The sequence below is a fragment of the Notolabrus celidotus genome, chromosome 24 (genome assembly GCF_009762535.1).
Source record: "Notolabrus celidotus isolate fNotCel1 chromosome 24, fNotCel1.pri, whole genome shotgun sequence".
NCBI classification, from domain to species: Eukaryota; Metazoa; Chordata; class Actinopteri; order Labriformes; family Labridae; genus Notolabrus; species Notolabrus celidotus.
The window spans coordinates 4262299-4289143 of NC_048295.1; the positions used below are offsets into that span (position 1 = coordinate 4262299).

The 26845-nt window shown below is 42.3% G+C and overlaps 3 protein-coding genes across 6 annotated transcripts; all 3 read right to left on the minus strand.

The window, feature by feature from the left end:
* Positions 1-316: 316 nt before the first annotated feature.
* cdadc1 (cytidine and dCMP deaminase domain containing 1) lies at positions 317-5657 on the minus strand. Of its 3 annotated transcripts, none has more exons than XR_004630092.1 (12): positions 4886-5145; positions 3623-3732; positions 3203-3380; positions 2808-3111; positions 2523-2729; positions 2312-2436; positions 2174-2223; positions 1611-1780; positions 1337-1526; positions 1192-1240; positions 826-993; positions 317-682 (listed from the first exon to the last, which is right to left on the minus strand). XR_004630092.1 is itself a non-coding variant. In XM_034677374.1 (12 exons), the coding sequence occupies exons 2-12, from the start codon at positions 4983-4985 to the stop codon at positions 896-898; spliced, it is 1581 nt and encodes a 526-aa protein (XP_034533265.1). In that variant the 5' UTR covers positions 4986-5045; positions 5587-5657; the 3' UTR covers positions 317-895. The 3 variants fall into 3 exon arrangements, 2 of the variants coding, with proteins under 2 accessions (XP_034533265.1, XP_034533266.1); XM_034677374.1 differs by adding an exon at positions 5587-5657 and having other exon boundaries at positions 317-993; positions 4886-5045; XM_034677375.1 differs by adding an exon at positions 5587-5646 and having other exon boundaries at positions 317-993; positions 4886-5029.
* Positions 5658-6090: 433 nt separating this feature from the next.
* LOC117807995 (RCC1 and BTB domain-containing protein 1-like) lies at positions 6091-13724 on the minus strand. 2 transcript variants are annotated; one of them, XM_034677372.1, is made up of 13 exons: positions 13456-13724; positions 12094-12388; positions 11691-11841; positions 10955-11121; positions 9894-10052; positions 9698-9805; positions 9094-9236; positions 8901-8964; positions 8680-8806; positions 8469-8595; positions 8062-8213; positions 7825-7955; positions 6091-7357 (listed from the first exon to the last, which is right to left on the minus strand). In XM_034677372.1, the coding sequence occupies exons 2-13, from the start codon at positions 12217-12219 to the stop codon at positions 7217-7219; spliced, it is 1596 nt and encodes a 531-aa protein (XP_034533263.1). In that variant the 5' UTR covers positions 12220-12388; positions 13456-13724; the 3' UTR covers positions 6091-7216. The 2 variants fall into 2 exon arrangements, with proteins under 2 accessions (XP_034533263.1, XP_034533264.1); XM_034677373.1 differs by having other exon boundaries at positions 13411-13679.
* A 666-nt stretch (positions 13725-14390) lies between these two features.
* On the minus strand, positions 14391-26774 carry cab39l (calcium binding protein 39-like). The gene is made up of 10 exons (XM_034677407.1): positions 26660-26774; positions 26218-26324; positions 20398-20524; positions 19953-20117; positions 19712-19830; positions 19430-19598; positions 18973-19032; positions 18256-18321; positions 17954-18097; positions 14391-17817 (listed from the first exon to the last, which is right to left on the minus strand). The coding sequence occupies exons 3-10, from the start codon at positions 20497-20499 to the stop codon at positions 17638-17640; spliced, it is 1005 nt and encodes a 334-aa protein (XP_034533298.1). The 5' UTR covers positions 20500-20524; positions 26218-26324; positions 26660-26774; the 3' UTR covers positions 14391-17637.
* Between the last annotated feature and the right edge of the window lie 71 nt (positions 26775-26845).

Here is a 26845-nt window from a genome sequence, read left to right on the forward strand (position 1 = left end):
TGTGGCTTTAAATGATTTACACATTTTTATTTCTATAAACATTTAACACAGCATCCTAGTTCTTTTGGAATTGGGTTCTATACTTGGTTTTGCCAGCAGAGTGCACTGTTGCCATGTAGTTATTGTTGCTCTTTGTTGTATTATTATTACTATTATGGTGTTAAGATGATCAGTGGTACTCTTAAAGTTTGATCCCTTGATTCCTGCAAAGTACAAGCGAATAGTGCAAGTATTCCTCCCCCACATAGACTTCAAACTACCTTATTCAACTACCTTTAAATCTCTTCCCCTTATACCTGAGAAATAAAACAACACATCATATATGTAGTGTTTATGTTGTTCACACATTAAAACTTAAACTACAAGAACACTCTAAAATTGAACAGGGCCAAACATGGGAAACGGGAGCATCTGGAAAGCACACGGCTGCAGGGATTCGAACGTACACACAGTATAGATTTATATCTTTACATATTTTAAATAAACTTTCAAACATTTGCATTGGAAATATTACAGACACATCCTCTCGTCACAGCTTACAGGACTTCTTCAAATATATATATTATTTGGTTGTGGTGCCCAGATTGTGCAAAATCAACATCAGGTCTTTACCTCTTCTATGCATTCAGTCTTCAGTGGTTCTCCTCTGTTTATAACTTTCAGCTCCATCTTCATGATTGAACTTGTGAAGGATACAGCAGGAAAAGAAACAACATGAACTTCAAACTCCTGATAACTTCAAACAAAGGTTGACCAAAGATCACCCTCGTGTGAAAACTAAACTAACGTGTGAATATCCAGATCCCCTCTTCTGAATTCTCAAACCTGTGGCTGAAAAGATGTTGGTGGGTTTGATGGGGGGGGAGTTTGTCCATTTATCTGCCTCTCTTTGGGTTCAGCTTGTTGGTGAGTCTTTGGATCTGTCGGTGCGGAGCTTCTTGCAGCTGTGGCTCTCCTGCTCAGCCGATCTGCTGTGCTTCCCGAAGTGACCGTCTACAACAGCAAAGGACAGGAGTGTAAGAATACAAGGCGACATGTTCCTCAATGCGCTGTGATATTTATGTGCCCTGACGTGTTGGGAGACAGTTTGATAAATTTTGTAAAGGATAAAGGAGATGATTTAAGAGGATGGAAAAGTCTAAATATGCAACACCTGTGCTTAGTTGAAAGACAGGGCAAGTTGGAACTTACTGGCGAGGTGAGGAGAGGACGTAGAGCAAACTGAGGGACTCCTCTGCCACTGTGAGGACAGAAAGATGTCAGAAACATACAGCAGAGAGTCAAACAAAGGTAGGAAGAGTGTGTAGTTTGATTCTTCATCCCTCTGTGTACTCACGATGAACTTGCTGACGTTCTTCAGGCTGCTGAACCTCAGGTAGGAAATGTCCACCTTGTCTTTGTCTCTGTCCTGGTCGGTTGTGTAGATGTGTGTGATGCCGGCTCCTCGGATCAGAGGCACACACTCATCACACGGATATTTAGTCACAAACAGCATGGTGGGCTCGTCTGGTTTGATGTCTTGAGTCCTGAGCGTACGAGGAGGAGCAGATTTAGATTTAGTGTGTGATGTTTTTTGTTTGTGACGGTGCCTTCACATCGTTTGTCCTGACCTGAAGGTGAGGGCGTTCTGCTCTGCGTGGATGATGTATCTGTATTTGCGTCTCTGTCGGTCCTGCTGCTTGTTGTCCATCTGTGGATACTCTGCGTACTGAGAGCCTGCTGGGTAGGCGTTGTAACCGCAACCCACCAGGTAGAGACGCCCCGTCCCGTCACTGCCAGCCTGCGAAGAGAGCGGTTTAAAAAAAGAGACGGCCTTTAAATAACAAAAACGTAAAGACCAAAGTTACTATTACTCAATCGCTCCATCCTTTCACACGTAGGAGGAAATGCAGAGTATGAGACACTTTTATTTAGACTCTGTTAGTCATCTAAAGAGTGAGCTGTGTACCAGTGTAACATGCAGAGAGAGGCAGGGACGAGCATTAACTTGAGGTGTTAAGTACGTTGGTGCACACTAATGGCAAGTTTGAGAGTGTTTTCAAACCCCGTCTATCTGCAGCTGGTATTCTAAGTTTTGTCCTCTTCATACAAACCTGTAAAAACTTGCAGACTGGATCTACGTTATTCAGCACCTGAGATAAATTTGATGCAAAGGGAAGAAGAAAGAGCTCACCGACTGTCGTTTGGCCCAGATCACAGCTCCCACTCCAATTTTAGGGTCCTCTGGAATGAGAGAACAGTTCAGCAATAAGAAAAACAATGGTTGAGTCAAAATGTTTGTGTCCAGCGAGATCATGCAAAGCGATCTCACCTGTTCTGTAAGCCAGCAGCCTTGCTTGGATGACACAGTGTCGAGCCACTTCCTGTGACAGTCCCTCCTGGTGATGCTGCAGTGAGGAGTTTGCTTGTAGCGGCGCAGAAGTTGCACACTGCTCCCTGGATCACAGATAAAAACACAATCAGTCAGAAGAAGATCACTTTTTGCAGAAATAACAGGAAGCGTGTGTGTGTGTGTTCCTGACCTGTGGAATCCATAGTGTTGCGTCGGAACACCAGCAGCCACTGCAGCCAGGACCTCCACCAGCTCCCTCATGTTGCGTCTCAGGTTGGAGAAGTACGGCTCAACGCAGAAGTTCTCCAAACCCATGTGGGTCAGGATCTCTCGATGCTGACGAGACGTCTCCACCAGGAAGCTTCTGGAGAACTCCTTCACGTGTTTTAGTCGCTCTCTAAGGAGAAAGAAAAAAACTGTGAACTCCTGTTTAAGGTCAAGCTGTGAGAGTGTCTGCCTCTTAAGGTCTCCATACCTGTTGTGGAGTTCGTGTGTGTTCAGCTCCGGTTCGTCCTCGCTCACTCGCTCAATGAAGTCACACTCTCTGGACGTCTCGCTGATGAACTGAGCCAGGCCGAGAGCCAGCGGCTGTAGCAGCACACAGATGTGAGGACGGCTGTTGGACTTCAGCTTCTCTGTGGCGACCGCGTCCAGCGCAGCCTCCTCTGAGATACCGCCAGGTGGATTGTGGGAGGTGGAGTTTGATTGGTTGGTTGAGAGGGACCTTAGCATGCTGATTTCAGGGTCTCCGGGCCAGAAGGAGATCTGACTGACTCCAGCTGAGGAGACACAAACACAAACATCTCTCTCTTTCTTTGAAGGCCATTTTTAAATAATAACATTAGCTTTCTTTAATCAAACCCTCCTCACCGTTTATGATCATCTTGAGGCAGGTGGCGCAGGGTCTCCGGGAGAAATATAACTGACAGTCAGCGAGGCGGGAGCCGTGTTGGATGATGGCAGCCTGTCCTGCATGGAGCTCCAGTCCTGAGCAGTGGAGTCCGATCACCTTCCTGTCCCGCACCACCACCAGACCCAGCCTGTGGACCTGAATCAGAGAGACAAAGCTAGAACACCTGCAGAGCCTCGTCTTTATCCCGCTGCTTTAGCGCTCAGTGTGTGGATGATGATCTACTGCTAGCTTGGATAACATTTTTTAAAAACCCACTGAACTTAAAGGAGCAATGATAAATGTATCTTTATTTAATGTTTGGTCTTTCAATTAATTATTAATTTAGCTAAAAAATAAATAAATACTTCAGCTAAGATAAAACGCTCCTGTGTACCAACCTGTCTCTGCTCCTCCTCCGCCTCTTCTTCGGGTTCCTCCTGTGGAAACAGCTCCATCCACAAGCTCAACAAGGTGAACAGGTTTACCTTTGATAACCTGGGATCATAACCTGGAGGAGAGGGGGAAACAGCAGATTATACATAATTTATCTTTGTTTCAATTTGTAGTTTCTGTTCCCCTTCTGCTTTCCAAGTAAATTATCTTTATTCAGTAAATCATGATGATGTTTAGCAGGATTGCAACAGCAACCTTTAGGAGTATAACCAAGATGCAAACCAGTGCAGCACAAGTTGAACAGAACTGGAAAATCCTGCGTGCACCTGAGTGTCAGCATTTTGCTCTTCTCGTTAAACTCACAGCCTAGAGGTTCAGTGTTAATGACCACTTTGACATGCACTTAATATATGTGTTGGCCCTACTTTTGGTGTACGCACATTTCTCTCCCTGCTCTCACTGCTGCACTTTGCATCACGCTGATTGTTTCAAACCTGTTCAGAAATGTGAAGTATGCTGTACATTGTGATCCAGCCTCCTGTCTAACTTTGAGACACATACAGTGAAGTATGTAAGGGCATCTGAGTACAACATCATCCTGACAGAACTCTGCTCTTTTCTTATCACCTGTTGTCTTGCAGAATCACTTCATTGTGATATCTTCTCGATTGTGGGACACATGTTAGGTATTTTATAAATCTAGAGCCACACTGGGATACTAATCTGAGTTTTTAAAATATGCAAGTCCTTGAAAGTGATGAATTAACCTGATTCATGTCTTTAACCCTGCATATAAAGCAGCTTAGGTTGACTTTTAAAAGAGAAATAATCTGACTATGAGTGCTCATACTTCCTGCAATCCTTGAGGTGATACTGAAGCTGAATGCTTCAACATAAATGGCTTGGATGGGTGTTTGTTTTCACATTAAATCTTTAAATTAACTGCTTTTATTTCACAGTTATCAAGTGCATATGATAAGTTTCGTTTCCACGGAAATATAAGAGGTTTTCTTGATATCATTTGACAAAGAATGTGGGATATAGAGCTTATTTTAACATCCAGGAGTGTAGATTTCTGCAGGATGTTTGCACCATAACCTGGTTTAACATCTCTGCGTGTTGACACGGCTCTCACGCATAGTGTCAGACACATAGCTGCATTATCAGGTTGTTTATTTATATCTCCTGCGCGCTGTTTTATGACATTCAGGAGTGTAAACCGACACAGCTGCACCATAACATTAACTCTTCCTATCTATCCGGCTCACCTTGTACTCTGCTGTCAGTCTGGGTGCTGCTGTCAAACATATCTGGACCTGGTCTGGTTTGGCCCGGGTCGGCTCGGCTCCGTTTCTCGCCTCCTTCCATCCAGAAAGGCCACAGGTGGTTTGATGATAAGTCTCAGGAGTGAACTGTAGAGGAGAAACACTGGAAAGATGGTGAGAGTTCAAGCAGGATCAATGTTAACCCGGTGTTCACTGGGAAGTGCGAGGGTGGAACACACAGCTTCCGGTCGCTGCTTTCAAGATAAGACTCCTGACAGTTTATTCATTTTGACGTTTTTGACAAAAGACACAAATAAAAAGTATTTTTAATATAAAAAAAATTCTAATTCTAATTCTTTTGAATAATGTTTCTATTTTCATTAAGGCTGTCGAACTTACACGTTAAATACGAATAATTAAGCTAACAGTAGGCAAAAGGATGCTAAATTGTAAAAACACTTACATTAATATACAGTTTAAGTATGTTTTGTACTTATGTATATATCTATGTCTATTTATTTTATTACTTCTCTTCGTTTATTTTGTCATTTAACATTATTTTTCAACTAAATGTTCTTGTATTTGTTTTGTCTTGTTGATACATTAAAAAAGTTGCGAATAAAATACTAGAAAAAACTGTTTTGTTCTTAATACGGTGATATATATTCAATTAATATGCTGCTTTTAAGGAGAAATGTACTTACTTGTGTTTTGCTAGTACAGCTAACGGGCAGTGACTTGACGAAATGTCTGTTTACTTCCGCAGTCACTTCTGACGTCATCCGTTAGAAGGAGCTACGTACACCAATTTTCAACCTCAACGCAAGATGGCAGCAAACAGCTGATACATATATTTTTATATTTAATTAAATATTATTATATATATATTTTTAATTAATCATTGATTTTGATTAGAATTTTGTACACAAAACAGACAAAATAATTTAAAGGGTAAAATAAATGCTTAACTTAATGAGGCCAAGTTTGATGTTGTTTTATTTATTCACAGAAACATTTTAACCCATAACTAAGTATAAAAAAAAACAAAACAGAAAGAGTCATACAATCAAAACATTATAACGCTCTATACCTCATATTACAAATGTTGAGCTTAATTCAAACAAATAACCTGTGTTTTAAATACTACTCTTTAGTTAATAAGAGCATAACAAGCACATTAAAAATATATATTCATATCTGAAGCAACACAAACCTTTTCACCCCGGTTCGCTTTACACATAAAAGGAGAGAAGAAGTGTAAACCTGCTCCGGATTCTGAAACAGCTGCTCTCTCACCTGAATGAATCTCAACCTGCAAATCAACTCTAACATGAAAGAAAAGGGGGGGAATACAACCTGCAGGCTGTTCTTGGTCATTTTACAACTAGAGAAACAGATTAATAAAGCAGCGTCTTACAAAATGTTATATTTTTATATTGCTTGAGCTCATTTTTGTTGCTTCTGCAGAAGAAAAACTGCAGAAAACATGATGAATTAACAAATGTGCAGCAAGTGTTGCAAATTTGTTGAAGGTTCCAGTATAGTAAGGAATATTTGTAACATGTGGGAACACACAACCCACCTTAAGATACCTGTGATAGTTTCACATTGCATAAAAGGAGTGTAACAATAAGTCAAACGTTTCCTCTACTTTGTAGCATTTCTAGTGCAACATTTTATGACCCCGCCTTCCCTCGCCACAGCAGTAAAAATAAGTTGACCTGTCGTTGTTTGATCGAGTAGAGTAAGAGGAAATGCAGTTTTTAAAGTGCCAAAGATTTACATCAGGTGGAATGAACAGTCTCAGAGCAAAAAAATGGTCCTGCATGTCCAAAATGTGCACATATCAGCTTCTTTGTATCCACTTAAAGCTTCAAATTTCCAAAGTTTCTGTCCCCGTATTTGATCCTAGAGCTACATCTGCCTGAACACACAGCCCAGAAACGAACGATAACAAACCTGACTGTGAATGTAACTCAAACTTGTGTTTCAGATCAGTGGAAGTGTTGCTCGTCCGCCATCGTGAGCTCATTTCTTCGATAGTTGTTTCACCTGCTTGTCTGCAGCTTTAACTTATCCGTTTCCAAACATGTAAGCGCTGGCTGGCCGAGAAAGCTAAAAAATTCAAGTATATATGTCCGGCATGTAAAGGATACGGAAGAAGGCGCCAGAACTTTAATGAGCGACTCCAAAAGTGCTTTTTTTTTCATGCAAACAGAGACTCTCTCTGAGGAATGTGATCAGAACGGCTACTCGTGGAGCGGCGACGCCTCCTGGGCGACGCCGCGTCCACTCGTCAAGAGTGCAGTTTTTGTAAAAATGTGCAAGTACCGCTCAGTTCTTGAAGGCTCCGCAGCGGCTCGCTCGGCTGATAAACTCCTTCAGCATGCCTCCATCCACCTGCCAGAACGCTCCCGTCTGAGTCACCTGAGTCAGGTGGTTCACACAGAACCGGAAGCAGAACACCTCCAGGTCCTAGAGAAGAGAAACCAGATGAGAGAACAGATTTGATACAGCGTGTGTCTCTGCTCGGCTATCCATCACGCCTGAAGCTCTCACAAAGCTCCACCTCCATCATCTCTCTCTCTCTCTCTTCATCTCCCTCTATCCCTCTCTCCAACACGGTCTCAGCAGATGTGTGTCTAACATGAGTCTGGTCCTGCTGGAGGTTTCTGCCTGTTAAAGGAAGTTTGTCCTTGCTGCTGTAGCTTGCTAAATACTGCAAGGTGCTCTGCTCATGGTGGATTAAGATGAGATCAGACTGAGTCCTGTCTGTAAGATGGGACTGGATCTTATCCTGTCTTGATGTTAGGTCTTTGTTTATAATAGAACATAGAGTACAGTCTAGACCTGCTCTGTTTGGAAAGAGTCTGAGGATACGTTTGTTGGGATGTGACTCTTTATAAATAAAGATTGATTGAACAGATGATGTGTTTTCATACCTCAGCGTCGTATCGTATGGCTGCTGACAGCAGCGTGAAGGCGTTTTCCACTGTGATTCCTCTCTTGATGATCTGCTGACAAAGACGCTTCAGCCGGTTCTCACAGTACGAGGTGGCCAAGTCCAACAGGCCTGCAGCCAAACACAAACAGATGCAGCATAAGTCCATCTAAATAAACATCTTAACTGATTAAACAAACGAGATAACGCAGCATCCAACATCACTCTGGGAGCTAACCGATGGCGTCCTCGGGCGGGAGGTCGACGGTGTCCGTGTAGAGGAACTGGAGGAAGGATCTGTAGACGGGGTAGGAGAACTGTCCGATCTCGATGACGTCCTGCTGATCCTCGGTCCACTGGGAGCGGAACATGGAGCGGAAATGCTCACACCTGCTCGAAACATACAGAACATCATATGTAAAGACTGTAGTCAAACTGTTCACCTGCATGTTTTAAGACCCAGTTTAACACTTTGAAAACTCACTTTTGCACTGTAAATATACAAAAAGACAAACATCTTCTTCTTTATTTGCTCAGTAAGGTGTCAGAAAAACGATGTTCCTGCAGCCAGAGCTGGACAAACTGCAGGTAATCTTCTAGTTTTTAGTCATATCCGTGTTTTCATGTGCATAAAAAAATGCGTACCTGATCTTTAGCACTGCTTTGTGCACGTAAATGCATTTGCCGTCGACGCTGAATTTGAGATCCGCCGTTTCCGGACTGTCGAACTCTTTCCTCAGAGCCTCCGTCACGGTCAGAAAGTCGTCATGCTCTGGAGGAAGAACACATACTCGTCATTCTTGATCCTTCATAGTTTGAGGAGTGATGTTGAGAAGGTTACAGGACGTCAACACACCCATAGACGTGAGCCTCCACATGACGGAGGGAGTGGCGAAGCAGGCGAAGACATCGTCGGTGTTCGTGAAGTGTGTGAGGTGCGGCGTGACGATGAGCTGACCCCGACACTGACCCCACATGTACACCTGGAGGATAAGACATCCAGATCACAAACACCTTCACTTTAAAATCCATTAAAAACAAACTGCAGTTAAGTAAGTAGATGAAACACACACAGACCTGCCCACTCTGTGTTTTGGCTACTGAGGTATGAGTTGAATGGCATGCTGCGATTTCTACAATCCTGTGAAACCAGAGAGAAAAGGGTCACATGACAAGTCTTCATGTTGTTTGTGTTCAAGGAATTTGAGGGACAGGAAACTGGAAGTTTACATCCTAACCGGAAGGAAGGAAACTGCGCTCGCTCTCCTACCTCTCTTTGTCCTGCATGATGTGCACCGGGCTGAGCTGGTTGCTCTTGTTGCCGGTGCCCAGCTGACCGTAGGTGTTGGCTCCCCAGGCGTGCAGCAACCCCTCGTCTGTCAGCGCCAGGCAGTGACCGTAGCCGCACACGATCTGGAGAACAGGGAAGAGTTGAGTCATGTGTGTGAGGACGATTAAAGCAAGGATGCATTTAACATCTTGATGCCAAATTTCCTGTTCTCATTTCTTCTCCTTCTCTTCCAATCACAGTTTGTGAGTGTGCAAGTAACAACCTGCCGTGATTACGTCTGTAAGTCCTGTGTGTGCGCCGTAAATCCACAAGAGAGAATAATTCAATTTCATGCAACACGATCAAGGTGATTAAGGCGGTGTAGATCTGATGAAGTCCTCCGACTCTGCAGGAACACTGTAAATACTAGCAATGAAATTTAATAACCTCAGCTTAAGCTGCATCGTCACGACTAACATGGGACTTCCACCCAATCCGCTGAGGTCCAGCGCCGTGCTCTCTCGTCCATCAAAAGTAGGCAGAGTTTAAGATGATGCAGCAACACCTTCTAAACGTGTGTTCTTTAAGCAGGTTGTTCACCTACCTGTGAGATACAGAGCCCTTGTAGTGCAGTGAGGCGGCAGGGCTGCAGCTGGTTCCCGTTGTTACCGATCCCCAGCTGTCCGTTACCGTTGTATCCCCAGCCGTACACCTGACAAACACAAACACAAAACAATTCTGTCACTGCGAGATCTCCACGCGCCGGTGCACGATCAGGTTGACACGCATCGATTTGTCACCTCTCCGTTGTCGATGAGAGCCATGGAGGACGTCTGCCCGCACGTGATGCTGACGGTGATCTTCCCCTGCAGGGAGCCCGTGACTCTGCGGGGGTACGGCTGGTTGGCTGTGTTTCCTGAGCCGATCTGACCGCAGTTGTTGTAGCCCCACGCGAAGACCTGATGCAACACAGTCAGACTTCAAATCTCATTCAGGACAGTAAAAGAATCCTTCAATCTTGAGGTAAATATCACAAAAAAATAAACAAAATCCTTCACTGCAGATACATTTTTATCATCTCCACACTCACATTCCTGAAACAAAACCTGCAGCCAATCTGAAAAAGTGTTCTGAAATTGAGAAAATATGACGTTTTAAAAAGGTCACTAAACAGAGATATGTTGTCATCTCTTATTTAGAGTCTTTAAACACTTCAAATTTAAAGAGCATGCATGCTTAATAATGAAACTGTGAAACTTGAATCTGCTTTGTTTCATTTGAAGTGATAAAACCAGACATTGGATTGAAGCTTGAAGCGTCAGGCTCTCGATCAGAGGGAGAATCTGGTAACCTGGAAAAAGCCGGGCTGTTAGGAACATATAACTTCTCCTGCTCGTCACACACACACGAACACACAGCCTACTTAGCTTTAATGCATTTGGGTTAAGAGTAAGCTGCTTAGCCTGAAACTAGTGGAGCAGGAAGAGCGACGCTGAGGCTTTCATTGAGAAATACAAGCGAACGGATGAGTTACAAAATGCTGCTTCTGATTCAGAGTGTTGACTTTCTGCTTTAATTCAACTTTATGATGAAGTGTGAATCAAATCAAGTCTTTAAAGTGTTTTCCTTTAAGAATATCACACTTACTGTTGTTATTTTGAGTTCAAACTCACACGTCCTTCTTTAACGAACACACCCACGTGGCTTGATTCCTCCTGATCATTAGCTCATACGCTCTAGAGGATTAGAGGAGATATCTAGACCGTATAGAGCTCAAGTTTTATCTTGACTCACGTGGGAATATTCAACCTTCAAATCAGCACAATGAAGGTGCTCAAACAGTGAGTGAATGAACCTCTACCTCTCCGTCGTGTGTGAGAGCCATGGAGTGATGCGAGCCGCACGACACTTCCGTCACCTTCTTGTTCTGCAGGTTGGACGTGACGAGCACCGGGGACATCCCCTGGTTCGTGTTCCCGTTCCCCAGTTGACTGTAGCCGTTGTGTCCCCAAGCGAACAGCTGTCCATCTGCAAGAATCAACATAGAGGTCACACAACGGATCGGGAGGAGAGGACTCAGGGGAGTGGGAGGTCGGATGAAAGTTTTCTCATGAGGTGAACTCCCAGATTGGGCGACACTGAAAAAAGCAAAAAGTGAGATTCTTTTAATAAAGTTGTGACGTTAAGAACCTTAAGTCCTGGGTTTATAAAGATAAAGAGATAAGGGAATATTTTTGTTATGAGTCAGTCTGCCTTTCTGCAGAGTAAACTCAGCTTCTTGCACAATCTCTGCAGAGCAACTCTTACAGAAGTTCAACCTCATGAGACGCTCCGTGTTCCTCATTTTGGTGCTGCTCCTCTTAGACGTTCCTCCTGACAACAAACACAAACTATGACCCGAAGTTTCTGCTTTGTTCTTGTGATATAATAACTTAAAATAATGTGACATTATTCCTTTAAAGTCACACCTTGTTTCAGGTTTTTAAGATGCATCTTTGTCTCTCTGTCGGGATCTTTTCTTTGAGGCAATCTGCAAGAGCGCCCCTAAACCTCCTCCATCTACTGGTCATCAGGTCTAAGTTATCATCATGACGTACCCTCAGTGGATAACAGGACATGCGGCCCGCTACCGTAGCTCAGGCTGACCACCTTCTTCCCTCGCAGGAAGTCCAGCTTCTTTGGCACGATGGTGCTCAGGCTGTCTCCTGTGCCGAGGCAGCTGCTGCTGTTACAGCCGAATACAAACGCCTGGGAGACAATAACACACACACATGAAATGTTGTTGTTAGAGGTTGTGTGAAAACTTAAAGGAAAGGTTCAGATAAATGATAAATACACAGATACATTAGAGCTACAGTAAGGAGTTTTTACTGATTAGGAAACAGGCAGGAATTTACTGTGGTGCTTCTTTATAATAGTTTGGTAATCGAACAGATCAATTTACGATGAAGAATCAACTTTCACTCTAAGATAGACCTTGACCTCCTCTCGTCTCCTCACCTCGTTAGCATGTGTGATGTAGACAGCCTCGTTCGCGTAGATCCCGAACACACACGCCTGTCTGATGGTGGACAGCTCCTCGTGGCTCAGCAGAGAGAACAGGGGCCACTTGCTGACGTCCACCATGGCTCCCGCAAAACTCAGCCTTCCTTGTCGGGGAGGAAGAGGAGGAGGAGGAGAAGATGGAGTCAGGGCTGACAGGGGAGAGGAGGGAGGAACGGGAGGGGGGTGACGAGGAGAGGGGAGGATGTGAGGAGGAGATGTGGGGCAAGGAGCTGAATCATCCCTGTTGACACTACAGAGAGGAAGAAATGGGACATAATGAGAGGATGAAGATAAGAGGTCTTTGTGAAGAGATGAGGATGGATACACGCAAACAAGCATGCAAAAAAACTGGGGTTCTTATTCAGTGAGGGATGCAACGATTTTTATGCACACAAATTCAGTCGTATAGATTTAAAAAACAACTCTGATTGGACTTTATCTTAGAATTAACTTCTTCAAAAGCCTCCTTAAATACATTACAATCACAAAATCTGTAAGAGGAGGCTTTCAATACTTAAAAAACTGAGTGCATACAAATTCGAAAAAGCACTGAAGCAGATTTGAAAATGTAAATATCAAATGACAGATTCATGTTTTTATTATTATAACACTGAAATTATCTAACAAACCGGTGCATGCTCAGTGTAACATGTTGAAGAAACATCCTTTCTTTAGGGGACCTTCCTTAAAGTGAAATGAGGCAGAGCATGCAGTCAAAGCAGCAGCACGCAACAGCAAAACACAGCTCCCTGACTCCAAGAAGGCCCGCTTCACTACTCGTGTTTTTCTCATAAACAGAGTGTAACTTAATAACTGAAACGAACTAACTTCTTATATGACTTGTTATTTAAAAAGGCATATCCGATAATTAATCCGGCATACTTTAAAACCTCCTCTTAGCTCCGTAAAGTGCAGTAAATTAAAAAGAAGTGGAGCTAACAGTCACATTTTTAGGACGCTAACGTGATGACAATTACTAGTTTTCTGAATGAGGTTCTCTGTGAACTCCTTTCCCTAAAAGCGACCCAAACCCCCTCATGTAGCATTGTCAGCGTCGTATATAGGCGTATAATACATTAAAGGCTGCGTTTAAGCGGTCACGTGTGATATTTAGTTCATTTTGATCCATTAATGAGGCTTTAAAGCGAGCTAACTGCAGCACGGGGTGAACATGGAGGAGCTAGCAGCCCGTCATACCTAGAGCATCGCTCCATGACACCGACACCACTGAGAAAAGACAGACAGACAGAGACTTTACACCAAAATATTAACCTCAGAGTTATATCTAGGATGAATCAACGAGGAGGATAAAGTTACCAGGCTGGATGGATTCACCGGCGTTGTCAACAGCTACGCTGCTTGGGCAAGTCTTCTTCTTCGTCTCCTTCTGCGTCTTCTTCTTCCTTGGGGTTTTATTGGCGGTTGGCAAACAACATCACGGTGCATTACCGCCACCTACTGGTGTGGAGTGTGGATCAGGCGCTATTAACTATCTCTTCTAAGAAATAATAACAATAACAAAGAAATACAAAGAAATAAACCAAAAGCATAATTGATAGACTTCTTCTTCGTCTGTTTTAGTTTCGGTAGTAAAGATGGTGCATATGGAGTTGGGCGCCCCCACCGGTCGGAAGTGGAACAGCAGTTCAAAACAAAGAAGCTACTGCACTGGATTTATGATCTTTGATTAGATATTTTAATCCTACAGAAAGGTGTCCAATAACACAAAGTGGAGGTTTTATCAGATAAAATTATAGACTTTAATACCTGATGAAAAGTAATGTCTGACTCCTTCTGTTTGTAATCACAGGATCTGAAAACCTCTTAGTGTCCTTTTAATGCTTTTATTTACTTATCCATTTTTATTTATTTATTTCTATTTATTTATCCTTGAAAAACCTCTCAACAAAAATGTACTGGTCTACTGTCCCAACACTTCATTCTGTTTAATTTATGTGTATGTTATTTGAACCATGCTTTGTTTGTCAAAGCACTTCGTTCACATTTGTTTTTAAAGGTGCTATATAAATTATTATATATTATATAATAATTATTATATATATTATGTGTGCATAAATATGAATTTGTGTATAGGTATGTGTAAGGTATGATATTTTTCTTGTTAGACTACTCACTATACTTACTACTGAATTTCCCTTAGGGATAAATAAAGACTTTCTTGCTTTAAAATCTGAAGATTAAAAGAGTTATTTCTCAACACACGACAAAAGACCCCACATACACACTGAGCGTTCTATCCCATCCATTTATTTGTGGTGATTGTGGTACAATTATAGCGTCAGAGTGGAAAATACAGTGGCTGCTGCTTTCTTTTTTTTTTTTTTAAACTGGGATGAAAATGTTGATTTCTGCTGAGGCTTCATTGTAACAGCTGGAAAAAAAGGCAAAATCAACAAAGACATTTGGCTGGTTGGTGTAATTTCACCTGTGAGTTATAACACTGTCAAAGCTGATATTTTTTATTCCATACATGAAGTCATCTTCTGTTATCTTTTAAAAATGAAGGATGGAAATCTGACTTTTAAATGCAAATTAAACATTAACTGGGTCAGATTTTAGAAAACAGATACATGACAGTTTTTCAATTTAAAGTCAAATATAAAACCAACACCACTTTAATCAAAGTGCTTTAATCTCATTGATTTTGCAAATTTTATTCTGCTTTAAAAGGAAGTTCAGGTACTTTTTTTGAACCCTTGCTCTGTTTGCACATCATTTTGAGGGCTAAATGACCAAGGGGACAAAAGTAGGAGATAAATGTGCCTGATCATAGTACTTAAAGTTGTTGTTCTTGTTACTGAGGGGCTCAAGTGTGTGACAACACTTCAGGAAGGATTTCTACAGAGGATTCAGGAGTTGTTTAATCCTGCAGAACACAGGAGCTGCTTGTCCACTATCGTTTAAGCAGAGGTAGAGAAGCAACTCCTGTGTTCTTGAGTCAGGTGGCCTTGAAGAAAGCAGCTTAAGTGTGCATCTTCCTCTTCATAAGGAGGTCTACCTCTGCAGGGACCATCAAGAACAAGAACTTTTCGTGGACTCATCTGATCAGATGTGATGCATTCACCTCCAAGGATTATATCGCAGCCATCACATGTGGTCTCACAGCTTCTGTTGGACTTTAAAGTCATTTATGTTCCAAGTTTATCTCCGGGTTTAAAACTACAAGAAGTCCCGTTTAACTTCCGGTGGATTTTTCACAGTTTCACCATCAAATCTTTCTGTAGTCAAAGTTTCTCTGTGAGTTTGTTGCTCTTACTTCTGCAGCTTCAGCAGCTAAACTCAGAGTGAAACTGTGACTCATGTCTGTACACAACGGCAACCAGCACAAAGTTTAAAACGTTTCTCAACAGCGTAACTCAAATATAGTGAGTTAAGAGGTTCACTGCTTAATCAAAAACAAACATGTTCTATCCAGAGCATATTTTCTTCAACATGATAATTAAGCTCCCCCTAGAAAAGATGCTGGAAATACAAAAGAAAGAGAAGAGAAGGGAAAACACACCGAATAAACAAACAAAAAGGCACCTCTGAATCTCCTCGCCGTTCAGAGTCGAACACGTGTTACAGTACAGACCGTCTGTACAGGCGTCTCCTGCGCACGCTCTCACTTACAAATGGCACTCACTTCAGGTAACCAGAAACTGTACATGACGAGAGATGAATCGAGATATTTTAAAAAATGACCATCGAGCGGTGAAAACAGTGATCAGCTTAACAAAAAATCATTCTTTTTATCATACAGAGAAAGTGCAATCGGCCACCAGCGAAGAGAAGCAGTGATCCACATGATTGAAGCTCACTGCGCCAACAGCAGCCCGTTTAAAAGGCCCTTCATTTATAGAATACACTTCATTAGTGATCTGTTTTTGTGGCTTTATTTGGTCAGCAGTGACTCAAACCAGTTCTCTCAAAAACACGAATAATCTCAGTTTTACGAAAGCTTTGATTCTTGGTTTGGATTTGGCACCGGTGGATTATTCTAAAGCTGGTAATGAGTCACAGATCAGGGTTAACTCATGAAGTTTGGGCTGCTTTAGACCAGATTAAACAAAGATAACTGCAGCAGAGAAAAGACATCTTTCAGAACTTTAAAGACTTTTTATATTTTTGTAGTAGTTCTCATCTCTAGGGGAACGTTAAAAATCTGAAATACGCAAATCAAGCGCTCAGTTTTGTGTCAATTTGTGAACTAATGTCAGCTGTTTTAGAAGAAAAGGGAAGACTTGATCTGTGTGGGTGTGATCCAGGTTTATCAGAGTATCAGGGGTGTAAGAAGTCTAATTGTTGCAACAATTTTTTAGCTATAAAAAGGATTCAACCTGTGGATTATCTTGTTTTTGGTCGCTACTTATAATCAACAATTACCAATAATATAAGGTTGATATTAGAAGATTAAAATATATCAGAGATATTAAGGCTAAAGTCCTAAAATTTTGATAGAAAGTCTCAACTTTTTAAGAAAGATTCGGAAGATAACACGGTCGGAATTATAGGTTGTATTAATGAGATTATGTTGCGAGATGACATCCCCAAATAAGGTCGTATTGTACAGAATGAAGGTAAAATTTGCTGTTTAAGATGCACTGTTACTGCCTTTGTTGTGGTCTGCATCTGATACACTGGTGTGGCCAATGTGCCAGTATGAAAGCAGAGTGGTGTTTTATTGTGTTACTATGTTTCAGCCAGAAGATGGCGCTCCAAGAAGCAAGTGGCTGCTTTGCTGCAGTGGGGTTGTAGTGGAAACAGAAGCAGATATTTTGCATCCCTAAAAGCAATGAAGTTGATGATACTGTCGTAGTTAACAGTATTGTTGATATGCATATTAACCCAGTTATACATTTGCATCACTAGAGAGAGAAACTCTTACAATTATTGGTTGTAGCAGGATAACAGATATTTGGCGAGAGGTCTTTTGTTGCCAGTTTGATATTTTATAGCTTTTAGCGATGACTGAGACTATGTTTTTATAAATGTTTGCACTCATTGTTCGCCTGATAAATCACGTGATGACAAAGTGCAAAAACAAAGGATAAAAGACGCTTAAGTTCTATTTCGTTTTTTGTTTTTGCAGCTACCTAATCTAAACAGAAATGAACCGGTGTGCAGCATGTACAGAGCGCCTGCGATCGGCGACTGTGATACTTTACAAAAATGGTCAGGTCTGTTTCGTCGGACAGCCTGTGGACCATTTTATCTGAAGCTTCTTTAAAACGCTGGTTCTCCAAACAGAGTAAATCAGCTGCCTCCAACAGCAGAGTTGTGGCACTACATGCTACAGATGAAAAAAAAAATCATGAGAAAAATTTACAAAAAGAAACAAAAACAATCAGTGATTGAGAACTACTCGCACGGATGAACAGAGAGAAAAAAGACATATAACGTCTTGTAGATTTAAATAGAATAACCGTTATTGTTAATGTGTTTTTTTTCTACTGTAAGTCTTCCTATAGGTAAAAAGTCGGGGTGAAGGGTACTTCTCTAAGAGGCTGGTTTCTTCAGATCCCTGATCTGTTTGATTAGGTAGGTCTTCTCGTCGTTGAACTGCTCGTCATCTGTGCGATCCCTCTGGAAGACGCTCAGGAAGTCGATTAGTTTGGTCTGGTTCTTGAACAGGATGTCCACGATGGGCTGCGTCTTGTTGGGGTTCGCTACGAAAACCTGAGAGCAGGGGGAAATATAATATCACATTTCTACTCAAGACAGATACTTACAGGAAAGGATTACTTATTTACTTTGACTTCAGAGCCTAGCTTGTACTTCCTATATTTATATATGTCTGAGTGTTGTGTTTCACCTTGAAGACATGGAAGGCCTCAAACTGGATGTTGGGACTCTTGTCTCTGAGCAGATTCATCATCAGCTTCAGATTCTCGGGCTTGCTGATGTAGCGCGTCATCACTGTGAAGTTATGTCGGTCCAATAACAGCTCGCCCAGAAGCTGGAGGGGAGGTGAGAGAAAAACGAGAGGAGAGTCAGGCTGATGCTTGAGGCAGGGGGTTCAGAGTCAGACCTGTGAGAGCTGCATGAGGGACAGAGAGCTTTCTCTCCTGGCTGATAAGACAAAGTGCAACAGATGCTTTCATATATCAGTCAAACCTTTAGTGACTGCCTCTTGGTGACGTAGTTCTCAGAGTGCAGCAGCTTCTCGTAGTCTGCAAACACCTGCAAGCACACAACAAACACACACCTTGTTACACTGGGGCTGGTACTTTGTGTGTGACATCAGCGCCCTCTGCTGGACAGAGGTGAGAAGTGCGGCCCATCTTGTGTTGATTTGTTATTCAGTCTGTCTGTGGGTTTAAAGAGTTATTTATCAACCTGTAGTGTATCAAATCACTCTAAAAGCAGTCATAGAGGTCATCAGGAAACACTAGTTTGTGCTTTTGTAAATAAAGATCCTGCTCCTAAACACATGTGGGGTAAAAAGGCCGATCTGTGCGTGGACTCTCGGGCCCCTCTGAGGCAGCACAGACCTGATCTTTGTACGCAGACATGCTGTGACACCAACACGTCTTTCCTGGAACTTTCAGAGCGTCACTCAAAACTTTACCTCTTCCTGCGTATTGAATCATCTCCCACAGAGCCATGTGTGTGTGACCGCTGTGTGTTTTGGATATGTGACTGGGCCATTGAGCAGCAGTGACTGACACCTGATCTGTGTGTGTATGTGTGTGTGTGTGTGTGTGTTCTGGAGGAGTGTTTTTGAGTGGCGGATGCTGCCTGATGTGGGTGGTTTGGGGTGCGGAGGTAAAAGCGTGACGTAAGCGTGTGCTGTTGAAGTCATTCATGGTGTGAAATATAAGAAACACTCACAGCATCGTAGTTCTGTTCAAGGTATTCAGCCACGAGGACTTTGTGTCTCGTCAGGAGATCCTGCAAACGAAGAGAAGACATCAACATTCATCTCGTTATTATCATTTCAGGGACTCAATGAAATATTCAAAGTGCATGTAAAAATTAAGAGCTGTTTTTAAAGTAAATTATTAACAACTGACAAAAAAAGGTCATAGATTTGTTGATTTAAAGGATTTACTTTGACAAAACTGCCATAAAAAGCTGCACCAGCGTGCTGCAGGAGCTGCAAACCCATCTCCTTTAATAAAAGTCACTGTATCAAACTTTATGTCTGCAGTTTTTAAATTGGGAAGACTTTATGGTCAACTTTTTGCATGCAAAAGGCATGTCTTGACTTGCATGTGCAGATAAATGCTCTCTAAGATGAAGGATTTGATAAATAGATGTCGAGCGAAAGAGACTTCTCCCCGGGTACCTTGAAGGTGGCGAAGGCGTCCGAGGCGATGTCGAAGGTGGACATCTCCACGTAGCTGAAGAAACTGTGGAAGTGGTCCGAGTGAAGGATGACCTTAGCGAGCGGCTCGTGGCGGATGCACTCCCTCAGCATGATGCCGCAATTCAACGCCACCTGAGGCGTCTCGTACCTTCACATGGAGAGAAAACGTCAGCAGGTGTTAAACTGTGCTGTGTCACTGTGTGTGTGTGAGTGTGTGTGTGTGAGTGTGTGTGTGTGTGTGTGTGTGTGTGTGTGTCGCACCCTTTGAGCAGTATAAAGAGGACCTCTTGGTGGGAACAGAAATATTCGACGGTTGGACTCCTCGTGCCGATCTGCCTCCTGAGGATGTTGTTAAATATCTGACACACATCCTTCTTCCCCTGAAAACACACACACACACACACACACACACACACACAGACACACACATACATAAAGGTTAACACAGTCACTTCTCCCTCTCTGCATTAAAACAGAGGATCTTAGAGGCAGCTCTTCTCACCTCGAAGTCGATGACCTGCAGGTTTTCTACCAGTGAAATGAGCAGGCCGCTGTTGTAGAGCTCCTGAGCCAGCTGAGCCACAGTCTCAGTGTGAGGCTCTTTATCATTACTGCCGTATAGGATCTCCTTCATCAACACCAAACACTTCGACACCTCCTCAGAGGCCTGCAGGACACACAGAAGAGGAGGTGGAGTTTGTTAGAGACACATTATCTGGAGGAACAAACATTAAAACATAGACAACAAAACGTAAACGTGACGTCCGCCTGAGCTCCACTCGTGCTGTTGGTTTCGTGTGTGAGGGAGCGTGATCCGCCCTGACAGGAGAGTGTCAGGAGATGACAGGGCCAGGCTGTTCCTCGCTCTGAACTCACAGATTCCTGTCAGCCTTTGGCCCCTGGACACACAGGCATTCACACACACGCAGGAACACACTGTCCTCTACCTTGTCTGTCTTCTTGTCCTGTTTGACCAGGATGGCCATGTTCTCCTTCAGGGTCCTGACGATGTCCGCCGGACTCTTGTGGGATTTACTAAACAGCGGCATGATGGACACACACTCGCCTTGGGACCTAGGAACATTTAAAACACAGAGAGGGAGAGAGAGAGAGAGAGAGAGAGAGAGAGAGAGAGAGAGAGAGAGAGAGAGAGAGAGAGGAGACGTCAACGATGAGCTGCAATCTGACAGATTCGCTACAGTTTGACGATTTTAAAAATCCCTTTTACATAGAAAACAGGTGAAGGTGGTGAGTCACAGCTTTCTTCCCACTTGCATTACACACACACACACACACACACACGCACACGCACACGCACACGCACACGCACACGCACACGTCTGATAATGATCTCGCTGTGTGTCATCACCTGGCAACGCCGCTCCAAAAACAGCAAAACAGCCTCAGTGGAAAGTTTGGGGTAAAACGGGATTACAGGCATGACTGATCGTCTGCTCCCAAGACACCAAGAATCCAGACTTCCTGAGACTCATACCTTAAAACAGTTTCACCTGGGTCTCACAGACGGATCCGGGTCAGGTATGTCAGATTTTACAAAATTTATTGTAATGTATTTTCTTTTACTTTCATTTTGTATTATTCAATAATTGATTTAATTCATTTAATATAATCATTAATATAATTAGAATAATATTTATATTTTTCCTTTTTTGTTCTCATTTTATTTGTTTGTTTTTCAAAATAAAAGCTGCCTGTGCTCAGATTCTGCATGCAGCTTCTTAAGTTTTTCCATCATGCAAATAATAAAAACAACCCCTTCATACTTCAAAACAGAATCCAAATACCAGACAGTTCTGAGCAGTTTCTAACTCTTCCTACATCAAGTCGATGAAAGAGTGACAGGAACATTTGTGTGTGTGTGTGTGTGTGTGTTAGGATTCCTCTAGCACCTTAGAGACACATTCCTTGTCCTTTCTAGTCTTTCAGAGCGACAGAGCAGCAACATCTACACCCGACACGTTAGCCTCTCTCTCCTCTCTCTGCTCACCGTCCCTCTGCTTAACTATCACGCACACACACACACTCTGCTCCTCCTGCCTCCTGCTCTCCACCTGCTGCTGCATGATACTTTTAACAGCTGTAACACAACATGTTGATAACACAGCAATCCCTAATTTCTCCATACTCCCAAACTTTGTTTTCCATCAATCTTAGCTCGTATTGTTCGACATATAATCACAGCCTACCTGGCTCGCGGTGCGTCGGCTCAGCTGGAAAACGCCTGGTATGCCAGATTGCCAGTCCAGCTCTGGCTGTGGCAACAGTAATTGTTTAATCTCTATGATCTTGTTTTCGTGATCGTGGAAAGCCAATTAAAATTTGATTAAGCGCCTGGCCCGGATTCACAGGAAAACACACTTTTTCTTTGACTCACTGTTTTCTTTTGACATCTTTGCCTTCCTTAGATAAGAAATGACACCCTCTACACCTCCTGCTTCACCCTCCAACTGCTCCAAACTCACTCAAAGTTTGTATTTCTCTTTTGCTTCGTGCACGTGTTTTAATTCATTCGTTGTTTTTGCACCAGAATGTCACAGACTGTTTGGTATCAACACTTTAAAGGTGCCAGCAGTTGAATGTGCGTTACCTGCCACACAAAACATAATGATGACCCGAATCTCGCCAAGAAACGACCTTAAAGTGAGCAATGTCTGAGTCCAGGACTGCGTGTGCAGAGTTTAAAGGATCCAGGAGGAAGCAGAGGCCTGAACAATCCGGGCCGGGTCATGAACAGGGAAGAGAACTTGTGACCGCTAATCCTCATTTGGGAATGTTAATGGGTATTACACTCCCCTAAACTCCAACCTTCATTCCTCTCCATCAAATACTGCTATCACTCCTCTGTAACACTCGCCCTTTGATTACTTCCAACAACCTCCACCTCTATTTCTGCACCACGGGGACTCAGGAGAACACTCCAGCAGAGACACGCCTGAACGTTTGCAGCTGAGGAGCGCCCTGGAACATGAATAAGAAGGTTGTTAAAGTCACTTCTGCACATTTCTGTTACATTTGCATAAAAACTCCCCAAGGCCACTTCCTCTCTTTCTCTATTGGACAGGCTTCAACAATGCCGCTTCACTTCAAGCCACAAAAACAAAAATATTTCCCAGGATGATCCTCAAACAATAAGCCGCACATCAGATTTATTGCATCAATTTCGCTCTGTTAAAAAAAAAATCGAAATCATCCGACACAAAGTGCAACATGCTGCACAGATATCACCGACTTGAGGCTTCTTGAAGTTGCCTCCGAGGGGTTTCCTGCAACGAGACGACACCGCAACTTCTGCAGGAGCAAGAATATGAAGCCATCAAACATCTGCAGACAGTAAGGAAGACTAACGTGTCCCATAATAACCTGTTACAGCCTCTGTGGCCGCCGTGTGCCTGAATATTTCTAATTATTAAAGATTACTTAACAGGTTTTAATCATCTAATAACACTTCCTGAGGTCCTGGAAATCTTAAGCTGGAGGTGACTGAGAAGCCTTCATTTTCACTCCTAGCCTACTTAAGACTGAGTAAATGTTATGTAATGGAATTAATCTGATGCCCGCTGGGCTCGAACACACACAGCGAGCTGCACTGTTTAAGATTAATCCAGCAGAGACAGAGAGAGAGAGTCCACATCGACCCCAATATTCATGTCTCTGCTGTAATCAGGAAGAAAAGAGAGTTAAATAAAGAGAGAGAGGATGAGAGGAAAGGACACGCTGACAGGAAGAGGGTGAGACTTTCATCAGGTTCATTCTTCAGACAGACTTTGATAAATGTCACGGATAACACCAGAATAAGAGGATTTAGTTTCCTGGAGAGACACTTTTTTGTGTCTCAATAAAAGGCAAAAGTTAGCATGATAAAATAACTTTAAGTAAAAGTACGTCTCTATTCCTCTCTGTAAAGCTGCTCCTGAAATTAAAAGTGGTTGTAACACTTGGAGTTCACAAAAGAATTTGAAGCCGATGCAGAAGTGCTTAAAACTGCAGTTCCTTGAGTGTCCACTAGAGGCCGGCTGCAGAAACACCGGAAACCACATACACACCCATTCAAAGAAGACGATCTTTACAGCAGAAATAAACATCTTTACAGCCTGGTACAAAAAAACGGTGCTTCCTCCATATATATTTAAACCTGTCTTATCATATTAGAGCTTAACACAAACATGTCGGCCACATGACAGGAGCACATACATGAAGTTGTGCATACATGTGGAAGTGATGACATATTTAAGCTGTGAGCAGATTTCTGTTGGATTACCAGAGAGTGTGGTGACCTTTGTCGTGACATATATGAGCTTAGAGCAAACATGTGAAAGAGAATAGCTCACTCTCTTTGGTTTGCAGACATGTGGAGCGGTCGCTTAGCTGCTACATCCTGAATAATTCAAGCTGAGCTACACGCTTTACTTTCTTTTTTGAGGGGGGTTTAATGAAATAGTAGTGTCCTATTTTTACCTATTTCACACAGAGAAGCCTCTGTGAAACGTACTATTTACAGTGAAACTGGGACTCACCAGAAAGAGATGGACATGCTCAAAGGGAAGGAATGAACCAGTGATCTATTTATTATTCATGAATTGAAAAAGAGCCAGCAGTGAGCTCATCAGATGCCTTTAACAGAGTGGGATAAGTGTAACACACACTGTAAATAATGTGCAAAGCAGTTGGCGGCTCTGATGACTCAAATCAAAGTCATTCCAGCTTCGCCTGATAGTAACCCGTCACACCTACGTGTCATTCTCGCGGGAGCACTTGGGATTATAACTCAGGTATTTCATGGCTGAAAACAGGTTTCACGTCAACTTGTAGAGCGACTTGGAGACAAACTGGTTCCACGGTCGACGGGCTTAAACTTTACACAGAGGCTGAAGTGCTTCAGAAGTGTGATCGAGCATCAAACAATACACTCTGATTAAAACCGAATATGGAATGTTGACGCCTGGGGTCGGAGTTAAAAGCATTCTGGATTCATCAAAGGTGAAAAGAATGTGAGGAGGTGTTCTGAAGGTGTCTGCCTCTAATTAAACTGAACCTCTTCTGGGATGCAGAGGAAGGCCTGGTTTGTTCTGAATGTGTTCTTTAATGCCAAAGACTCGAGGGAGAAGCAAGGACAGAAGTGTTTGAACTACATCACACTCCCTGGAAAAAGAAGCACCATCAGCATGTCCGGCCGAGTCCAGAGATTGATGATAATGTCAGAATGGGATGATAACCTTGGTTTATCGGTTGACTGGTCAGGTTCTCGACAGCACAATGTCCGGGGGAGGGAAATACCTGAAGAGGTCAACACAGCCCGTTCAAATCCATCAGTAATCTTCCAAAATGAACAACAAACTGAGCAGCCAAGACGTCTGTTCCCTCAGTTCGGTCTGCCAGACAGGCGTTCTACCTACAAGAGCACTTGAATGACCGAGCACGCTATCTGGGGATTTTGGAAACTGAAGACAGACTGATGTCTGGAATGTCGTTCTAAATACAAACTTTGTTTTATCATAATAAAAATGTAATATTCTACAAATGGACTATTAAAAACACTTGAGCTGAGACAGGCCCGTCTTACCAGGACATCAGAGTCTACTGGATCTGATTCTGGTCCATCTGTCTGTCTGTGAAGGTAAACAGAGGGAGACATACAAACACAGGATGCAGGGGAGTTTTGTTTCAAGATAAAACCTGAGCAGCTTTACAACATCTGTCCATTATGTCAATATTTACTACTCTATATTTAATACTTATTTTAATTTATCATTATTTTTAATTTTTTATATTCTATTGTTTATTTTATTCAATTCTTTATTGTATTGTTACTATTTTTTATTGCTATTTTTATTGCTTTTATTTATCTTAGATTTTTATTTTTACCTTCTTTATTGTCTAAACTTATTTCTTAACTATTTCCTTTTGTTATTTATTTATATAAATTGTATTGTACTTGGTGTGCATTAGTCTCTCTATATCTATTTCTGCTTCATGTTTAGTCATCATATATTAGATTTTTATTATTATTAATATTATTGATCTATTTCAATTGCTGTAAAGCACTTTGAATCACATTTGATTTGGTGAACATAAAATAAAAGAATAATAGTTATAATGATGAGGTGAATATAAAATGAAATAATAATAATAATAATTGTTAAAATGGTGAGGTAAATATACAATTAAATAAATAAATAAATAATACTTCCTCAATCAAAGGTTATGGAGAGATTAAAACAGTAAAAAGAGCAAATTTCTGTAAATTAACAGCTAACAAGTGACACACAAAACAATATTAAATCCGGTTTTATTTTGAAAAACCCACCCGGAAGCTGACCCGTTTTTATCGCAGCTAGCTTGGCACTAGTCGTCTAAAGTAACACAGCAAGGAGGAAAAATAACAAAAAGCAGAAAGCTGAGGTGAATTAAAGCTACGGAAGCTTTAAAGACCACACATACTGAATTGTTTCCACTAATGAGGTTTCATGACGCACTGATACAACACGAAAGGCCGCTTAAAGAGTCCCAGACAGTGTGATTTAAACAGGCTACACCCCTCTCGCCTCCAGGCTAAACTCCCTTTTTGTTTGACAGATTTCCAAAGCTAATCACAGGACTCTGAAACTCCTGCTTGAAATGACATTACTGAGAGGACACACCAAGCTGTTCTACATATGAACCCCAGAATAAGTTACAAACACTGCGAAGGTTGATATTTCTCCCCCAGAAGGATAACTCCTAGCTCCTGCTCTCCGACAGTACGATACCTTCAGTGAGGAGATGTTTGGGGATCTTTAAAGGTCTTCAACGCTCCCGTCCCGGTTCACAGCGCAGCCGAGCCTCCCGGATTAGCCTCTGTGGTCACGCCAGGGTTCTTCGTCAGCAGGGAAGTTGGTTAAAAAGGTGTGAGATACAATTAAAATGAGAGGAATCTGTTAAGAAGGCAGAGCTGAATTCCATCTGGTCGCTTTCCAGTCTGCTGTCAAGGTGGCAGGAGCACAAATTCGACGACTTCCGGTGCTACCTTTCAAAGTGAAACCTTTACTCGCCCTTATACTTTTAGAATAACTGTCGAATTATGAGAAACGTGATTGAATTTCAGTTTGAACAAAAACTACAAATCAAAACACAATCATAATACATAAACTAAACCAATAAAACACCACGTTTGTGCTCTATATCGCTCTAATACAGATAAAGTAGCTTTACAATGCAAACCGCGTCACTTCCGGTAGCTGTTGGTGTCCCTCTCGCCAGCTTTTCACATCTGTATCTTTCCAGCAACGGCTGAGTCACGTTCACGTTCTCACACATCGAGCCCCCGGAGCCTCCTTGCATCAAGTCAAACAGGAAAAACACACATTAAAAACACGAAAAAGTACAATTATGTTACCT